An 8,984-nucleotide genomic window follows, 5' to 3' on the forward strand; every position below is an offset into this window, starting at 1 on the left:
AACCAGTAGCTAAAGGCCAAGTCCAGCCAACCAGTAGCTAAAGGCCAGGTCCAGCCAATCAGTAGCTAAAGGCTAAGTCCAACAAAATGTTCAGCAGGCACCTGATGGGGACCTGACCAATAAAACTGTTTTTGTTCGGTTCTGGTCCAGATTTGTAATTGATCTCCTTCCTTGCAGGTCGGGGAGTCCCACAGAGCGCCCCCCCTGTGCCGACTGGAGGAACACATTTCCGGTTCCCCCCCTCCACGCCGTCAGAGGTTCTGTCCTCCAGCGAGGAGCTGCGCAGCCCGGGGGTGTTCGGCACCGTGGGCCGCCGCATGGCCCGCGGGTCTGTGAGCGACTGCAGCGACGGAACCTCCACCAACTCTGAGCTGGAGGAAGCCCCCGGCACCGAGGAGCGAGCTATGGGGCCTGACAGAGCCTTCAGGGGCCTCCTCCCTCCCCGCCTCCCTCACGAGTCTCTCTTCAGGCTCTACGGGGGTCCGAACCCAGCAGGGCTCCTCAGACACGCTCCCCGGGTCCACCCGGAGCCTCTGTCTCCATTCCCCGTCTCCCCCCTGCCTGGTCCTGGAGGTCTGCTGGGCCCGACTCTGTCCCCAGCTTTGTCTATGACCCCCACCCCCCTCCTGCCCTACAGCCCCTCCCCCTCCCTGTCCTCCCCCATGATGGGCTCCCACTTCTCCTTCAACCCGGAGGACATGAAGCACTACCTGCAGGCCCACACCCAGTCCGTTTACAACTACCACCTGAGCCCGCGGGCCTTTCTCCACTACCCCAACATCGTGGTCCCGCAGCCCCACCGCCCCACCCTCGAGAAACCCACCGCCCACCACCTCCACGCCCCGCCCCTGCCGCTCCCCCACTCTCTAAACCAGCAGCCGGGAGGCGGCGAGGACTCTCACCTGTCGTCGTTCAAGTTCAAGCTGCAGCCGCCGCCGCTCGGACGCAAACAGAGGGAGTCGGGAAGCTCGCCGGCTTCCTCCTCCTCCTCCATCCAGCCCCCGTCGTTCGCAGGTTCTGGTCTGATGCCCGGTTCTGTCCCGGGAGGAGCGCCTCCCAAGATCAAGGTGAGTCCCTGAAAACACCTCGGAGAAAAGTTTGAGCTCAGACTCAGAAATAAACTGTTCTTCCTGTGCAGGTGGAGCCCGTTTCAGACATGTCTGAGGAGGACGTGGAGGTGACGGACATCAGCGAGGAAGACGAGTTCAACCAGGATGATGAAGGTGGGATCTTCAGCAGCCGTCATCATCATCATCAGCTGAACCACCTCCGGGCGAACGGAAACACCAGCAGCCCCTTCGCTGCCCCACACATCAACCCCGAGGATGATCCTGACGATGATGAAGAGGTCTTCAAGACGCCCGCCACTCCTCCCCCTGGCGGCGGCGGCGGCCCGCCCGTTCCTCTGAAGGCCGAGCTGGGCCCGGCGGCGCCGGTCAGCCCCGGGGGCACGCGCTGCATCCCGCTCAAACTCCGCTTCAAACGCCGCTGGAGCGAAGACCAGAAGATGGAGGCGGACGGAGAGAGGGACGAGGCGGAGGACAAGAAAGTCCGGGCCGAGGGAGAGGAAGAGGAGGAGGTGGGAGGAAGAGCAGGGGAGGTGCAGAACGGAGGAGGAAGAGGAGTTATCCTGGGTCTGCAGCTGCCGCCAGCGCCCGCTCAGCGCCGAGCGAGCTCAGAGCTGCAGAAGGCCACGGCTCAGCTGTCGCTGGAAAACGCCGGCTGCTGAGCTCCACACACACACACACACACACACACACACACACACCGGTGCTCACATGGACACACACATCTGGATCCAGATGTTACGGATCGCACAAGACCGAAAACTAAAACACGATTTCATTTTGTTCTTTAGTTTTAATCTAAATGTGTTTGTGTCACGTGTACAAAGTTTAGTTGTTGTTTTGTTTGTGCAATAATTCAAGGAGCTGTCGGCCATTTTTCCCTGACTCGCCTGCTCCCTAAATACTGAACAAAATGTTCCGCTGCGTGGGATCTGACGAAAGCAAAGAACAAAATGAATCTGCCTTTTCCAGGTTGTCGCCGTTTGTGGCGACGCGGAGGCGTCAGTGATCCGTGGACGTGCCCGCGGTGCCTTCAGCGCCGTAAAACACCGGTGTTTTGTCCAACTGTGTATGTTTTTAACACTAACGTGTAAGTAACCTTCAACGCCTCGCACGTGGAGGCGTTTGCGCCTTGAACCCATCGGGGTCCCTTCGTGAGCGCCACATGAACTTTGTAGTGCCAGTTCTGTTAGAAAGTCGAGATTAGGCCCAGATTATTTGTGTAATCTGTTGAGTCGCATCAGCTCAGTTTTATTTCCCTGTAAGGGGCAGATGGTGACGTTACTGACTCGGCCCCATGTAGAGATTCTCGAAGTGCCTCGGTCCCGTCACCGCGCGGTTTGTTTACAGGACGACACCGAAGCGTTTGAACGAAGCAGCTCGGACACGATGGCACTTCTGCCGCAGCGACTCGAAGACGAGCCGACGTCTGATTCTCCTCCTGACTCGGGTTCTGAGGAGGCGAGTGGACCCGCCGGGCCTCGAGACTTTGACGAGTCTTCAACCAGCAGCTCCTGCATTCCTCCTCGTTTTAACCCAAAGGACTCGTTTCCTGTAGAAACACGCCGTCCTCCCTCTCCGGGACGAGGACGGCGTCTCTGGGCATTCGCGTCGGTCCGAGCGCCTTCAGGACGGATTTATTTCTGGGAGAATCATTTAATGAATGTGGAGCGTCGAGGCTCACTCAGGCTGAGATACATATAAAAATATATTTTTGTCATTTTATTCCTAAAGAAACCCACAAGATCGTGCCTTTCTGAGTTTTATCCATTTAACCCCCCACACATGAAACCACCATGCCTTTGGCTTTTGTCAAACAAAACATAAACAGATTACACCTATATATTTTATTCAAATATATATTGAAATCAAATATTATATTTCAATACGATCATTTGATACAAATTAGGTGTTATTTTTAATAGTGAAGATGTAAATATATATGTATTCTGACGGGCATCTTATCAGTATATATTTCTGCCTTCTCTCGACCGTTGAGCTGCGATGAAACTTGTATAACTTTTATATTTAAATTGATAAAGTAATTAGAGCAGGTAAAGGGACAGTTCACATCTTTTGGAGTGGGGTTCTCTGGAGCTTTTATGGTTAAACAGTAGCTTACCTGTTGTAGATGGCTGCGTGAGCAACTTCAGATTGGAGAAAAAGTAATTTTGACAAGTTAATGCTAGTCGACCCTGCAAACACCAAAGTTTATTGCTGCCCCTTAAATCAACTAAAATGTGAATTTAGTTTTAAAGCTCTTTAAACTGCGGTCAGTTTTTTTTAATAAGTGCAGCTAGTTGTTGCTAAACGGGTTTTTGTGCGACCTGGAGCACTTCCTGTGGACTTACGGTCGAGGTTTCTTTGACATTCACATAAAAAAAACTCGTGTACACAGAGTCCCAGTTACATCCAACAAAAATATAAATTGTACAGAAAAACAGTAAAAGATATGAACTAAAAATACACTAAGTACTAGTACAAAAACAATACGTTAAACAACAGCAGCACAAACATGAGTGTGTGAGCAGATGATGAATGAGCACAGCAGGATGAAATAAATCAGCAGCATGAGATCAGCAGCACATAAGTGACATCACAGTGATTATTCTGGTTAGATATTCATGAGTCTAACAGCCTCAGGGTAGAAGCTGTTCCTCAGTCTAGTGGTTCTACACTTAATGCTCCTCAACCTCCTTCCTGAGGGGAGCGGGACAAAAAGTGTGTGTGCTGGGTGAGTGTGGTCCTTCATGATGCAGGTGGCCCTCTTCCTGCATCTGGAGGTGTAAATGTCTGTGATGGTGGGGAGACTGACTCCAACATCTTCTGTGCAGCCTTCACCACTCTCTGCAAAGCTTTTCTTTCTGCAGCTGTGCAGCCTCCATGCCACACGTTGATGCTGGAGCACAGGATGCTCTCCACTGCACACCTGTAGAAGGAGGTGAGGACTGAGCTTCCAGACCAGCTCGCCTCAGCCACCTGAGGAAGTAGAGTCTAAATAAAACAGACTGATGGATTGGGACACTGTAATGAAGGTGTTGCTCTGGTCCATTGTAGTGAATAAGAAGCTGAGCTGAAAGGCACATTTACTAGTTTGTTAGTCATCACCTGTACATTCATGAGGTTTGGATCAGGACCGATAGAACCTGATCCTGGATCCAAGCAGCTCAAGATGCTCCTCATTAAAATCAGTCAGCTGCTCTGACATCTGGTTTGAACCTCCTGGTGGTGGGGGCACGTTCCAGAGGGAGGAGCCAAACCAGACCATTCCCAGCAGGATCTGGAGCAGGTCCAGGGACGTCTGGGTTGGCCTCAGTGCCACTTGGACTCATTATCTCATTCCAGTCCAAGCAGAACCACTTCCATCCAACAGAGCAGTTCAGACGTAAACCTTTTCACTGTCGGTTTTAGTTAATCCAACAAATGTTGAAGGAAGTGCTACAGCTAGCTGCTGCTGTCGCTAACTGCTCGTAAAAACCCAAAACGTGTCAAATAACTGGGAAATTTCAAAGTAAAGGCAAAGATTTATAGAATATTTCCACAAACTGAAGTGAAAGTTTGCAGGTTCGGACCAGCAGTCACAACACCGACACCATTAAAACATCCATCCTCAACCGGTAAGACACTTACTGTTCATAACCTCCAAAAGATGTGAACAAACTCTTTAAGGTGAGACGGGGAAGTGGGCAATTTAAAAAAAAAAACATCTGTGGAGTTCAAACTGCCGCTCGCAGTTCTGGTTCTGATTGGACGACATACGGGTCTGAGCTTTGGTTTGAGCAGCTGTGTGTGTGCACGTCACACACACACACACACACTGGTTACTGTGGTTACTTTAAAGGGAAGCATGACATCACGTGTGACATCAGACGCCCGACCACCAAAACTTGACCCAGTCTGACAAAACCTCGGAGCCACGCGGGACTTCCCATCATCCCTCACTCTGTGCGCGCGCGCTGTGGTCGGGCCGTGCACACACACACACACACACACACACACACAGTTTCCTGGTCCAGATCTCATGTTTTTAACAGCTTCTCTAAAGTCTTACACGTTTATCCGCTGGAATGAAACCTTCAGGACTTGAACCTGAACCGCTGCCTTGCTCACCGACGCCGTTTTGTCGGTTTATTTCTGTTTTTCTCGTTATTTTATTAACATGACTACTTTCTGTTCGGCCCGTTTGTGTCTCGTACCAGTTTGCACTCGTTCCCATGAACTCTGCTCGTTTATTTGTTATTAATCAACAGTGGGGGGGGGGGGGGGGCGTTCTACCATGATGTAAACAATGGGGGAGGACAGTTTAAGTTGTGTGTAAATATTTTTTATTTCTGGAGGATTCTGAGGAGGACTCGAGCGTCGTGCTGTTTAACTCGTCCACCTCAGCGGTGACTTTTTATCATGTTTCTGTTTCTGTAATCTGTTCGCTTCATTTGTAATTAATCAATAATCAGGGTTCATTAAAAAAAGGTGAAAATAAATATTTTTATGTCTTTATTTAAAGCGGGAAACAAAACTGAAGAATTTGTTTTATGTAAGAAGTTTAGACGAGTTTATTTCAGAACTGGCTGAAATCACCTGCTGCCTTGGAGTCGGAGCACGAGTTGGGGGTTACTCTCAGCTACTACCAGACCAAGCTTCACCTCATTGTCTTTAACAGTCATTTTTGTGTTTGCTGAGGTTTACTAGCTGTGGCGGCCATCTTTAATTGCACTGATTCCAGACGTCCCATCAGTTTAATTAAAATCCTTCCAGTGGTTCATGAGATATTTTGCTAACAGTCAGCATCACAGGCCGTGCAGTTTGGATGGAGAGATGCCTGCAACATTTAAATTTAATTTTAAAGTCATTTTAGCTTGTTTTGTTTAAAAATTGCCAAATGACGTTTCCCAAAATTATAAAATACAGATTTATTTTACGTCGTTTTGTTTTTGTTTACATCTTAACTGCAACGTTTTAGGGTTTTAATAAACTTCCACGTTTTTTAAAGTTTCGATCAATTCTTCCCTTAAATGTGAATCAGTTCAGTTGATTAATTGTAAAATATTTTAGATCATTATCAACTGTTGGTCAAAGTTTTCTTTAAAAATCAAGTCCATTCAGAGTTAAACACTAATAAATGTCATTTTACTGCTTGTTTCATCTATATTTTTAAATAATTCCAGACAAGTCTGCAAGCCTTAGTACTTGTTCATAAATAAAACATGGACTAAAGTTTATATTTAAAGTTATTTAACTTTTTTTTTTTCTTATTTGTGGGAAAAATTACCTTGTTTTTTGCAGCTCTGGCTCCCCCTGCTGTCTTTTGTTGGTACTGCAGCTCAGTTTGGTTCTGAGCATCAGGGTGGTTTTATAAAATGAACTTAAACATAAAAAAAATCTGTCACTTGATTTTTAAATCTGCCTCCAATCTGAAGCTGGAAGCCTGGACGTATCTGCTTTTCAAAAAAACGAGTTAGAATAAAATATCCTCTGCTGTGACACCTGACATTGTTTTAACTTTAAATGTAAAACTGATGTAATCACAACACGAGCTTAAATATTAACTGGACATTAAAACTGCTTAAACTAAACTCTACAGAGTGAATAAAAACTATCCGGATACAGCAAAGAACTTTTTAATCTTTGATCAAAAATGGCACAAATGAGTTTTAAAATAATCTGAATCATAGATTAAATGTATTTTAATGGAAATAAATAATGGCTGAGACAATACATCAGTGAAGACATGAAAAAGGCCAATCGCTTTTTATTCATAGAAAAATAAGTTTCATGGACGGAGCCTCGTCTTCGACGAGTTCTGTGCACCCTAAAGATAAAATTTAAGATTTGTTGAAACCCATTTTTACTTTCATTTTTTATTTTTTTTACATTTGCCTTTAAATAAATTGATGTTTTCTAAACACTGAAGTTTGTTTAAAAAAAGCCAAGTTAAAGATAAAAAATATATACAGGTACGTTTTTTTTTTTTTTAAATTAGTTTTGAAATGTTGACTTTTATTTTTCTTTGTCAGTAAAATTTCATGTTTCTGCAGGTTTCTGTTTTTGTTTTCACATTCCTGTTGGTCATTCCATCATCATCATCATCATTTCTCCTCCTCCTCCTCCTCCTGCCAGCAGGAGGCGTATTGTGAGGAGCAGGGTGATTGACAGCCTGTGTTGTCAGACTGAGGGAGGTCAGAGGTCCCGCTGCAGGAGTCCTGCTGGGTCGGGCCCTTCAGCAACAGAACCTTCTGGACCTCCAGGTTAAAGCTGTGCACAAGTCCTCATCCAGAGTCAGAGTCAGAGTCAGAGTTTCTTTATTGTCATTCGCACCTCATGTGGTACATGTGGTGGAGCGAAATTATGTACGCAGGGTCCCAGCTACATCCAACAATAAAATGTATAAGAAAAACAGTAATAACATCTAAGATATGAACTAAGAAAAACATCAACTAAATATACACTAAGCACTCATAACATAAAACATTGAACATCACCACAAACATGAACATGAGAGTCATCCAGCCCAAAGAGTTAAAAATACTTCCAAGCAGCCAAACTGCAGAAAAAACAGACAAGAGGAGTAAAGAAGTGGCTCCAGGTATTAAAATATATTTAAAGTAGAGTAATCGTTATTTTTATTTTCAATAATTAAACAGTTTTCAATAGTTTTCAACTTGTTAAAACTTAAAAACAAGGTTTGAGATGTGAACACGGAGGTCACAGCGCCCCCTGCTGGACAGAAGGCGCTACAGCAGGTGATGAACCTGATCAGTTATCAGAAGGTAATCAATCGATCTCCTATTGATTAACTCAGTCAGGTTTACAGATATTGACCTAAAGTCTGAGAGTCATTAACAGCACAAAGAGTGTGTGATTGTGAATAATTTTATTTTAAGTTTGACTAAAACGATGTTTCTAAAACTGGTGAGGTGGCACCTTTAGTTGAACTGTTGTTTTTTTTTTTTTTACCAAAACAGTCCATGCGCAATAATCCAGGAATATAATCCAACAATTTTCAGTCAGGTCATCTGGACAGTTTCTTTTTTTTTTGCTGAAACGTTTCACCTTCCATCCAGAAGGTGTTTTTTTTTTACTTTCTCTGCAGCTCCTTGTTTGTTTCAAGTGGTGCTGAGTTGCAGTTTTAATGTTTTAAGATCATTAAAACAAACATCCTTCCGTTTTATTCAGATTAATAATTAACGTCCATCAATTAAAAGAATGAAAGCAGATGTGATGACCAGCTGTTAACCTTCAGAAAGAACCCAAGTGAGTAAAAATGGGTCTAAACGTCTCTGAGGTTCTGCTCCTGTCCAGTTTCATCGTATATGATCCCGATACAGTCGGTCCAGATTCAGTTCTGTGTTTACACTGAGTGCAGACCCACATTTCAGAATTTAATACAAACACCGGAGTGAATGCTTTAATCTGCGGCGTTTGATTCAGATCAGTGTACAGTTTTATTTTTTACGTCATGTTTTCAAACTGCTTGAACAATGAATCTAAAAACAGGTTTGGGTCAACGAGGCTCTTGAACATGTTTCCACAGAGGAGAGGAGCAGCCGGTCCTTTTCGAAGCCTCTCCAGAGTAAGAGAGTGTTGGCGGGTCGGGTCAGGAGGGGCTGGGGGGTCTCTGGAGCAGTTTAGTGGTTGTAATTTATTTAAAGTGTTAAAGTGACTCAACTTCATTCTTAGTAAACGTTCAGAGCCGGGCTCATGGAGCTCAGTCACCATCAGCTGCTCCTCTGCAGCTGAGGTTCTGAGGTTCAGCAGCTGAGGTTCTGAAGTTCTGCAGCTGAGGTTCTGAAGTTCTGCAGCTGAGGTTCTGAAGTTCTGCAGCTGAGGTTCTGAGGTTCTGCAGCTGAGGTTCTGAAGTTCTGCAGCTGAGGTTCTGCAGCTGAGGTTCTGAAGTTCTGCAGCTGAGGTTCTCAGGTT

General features: G+C 45.6%; 1 protein-coding gene across 1 annotated transcript in view; it reads left to right on the top strand.

Annotated features, from left to right (window-relative positions):
• The window catches only part of erf (Ets2 repressor factor), a 39,518-nt gene extending 34,448 nt beyond the window's left edge, over positions 1 to 5,070 (top strand). Inside the window, exons 4-6 of the mRNA XM_037693714.1 lie at positions 178 to 1,067; positions 1,139 to 1,767; positions 5,040 to 5,070. Of these exons, the coding sequence (XP_037549642.1) occupies positions 178 to 1,067; positions 1,139 to 1,729 (1,481 nt within the window). The 3' untranslated portion in view covers positions 1,730 to 1,767; positions 5,040 to 5,070. The remainder of the gene's footprint in view (positions 1 to 177; positions 1,068 to 1,138; positions 1,768 to 5,039) is intronic.
• The last annotated feature ends 3,914 nt before the right edge of the window (positions 5,071 to 8,984 follow it).

The sequence above is a fragment of the Nematolebias whitei genome, chromosome 19, assembly GCF_014905685.2.
Source record: "Nematolebias whitei isolate Nwh7 chromosome 19, NemWhi1, whole genome shotgun sequence".
Lineage (NCBI taxonomy): Eukaryota > Metazoa > Chordata > Actinopteri > Cyprinodontiformes > Rivulidae > Nematolebias > Nematolebias whitei.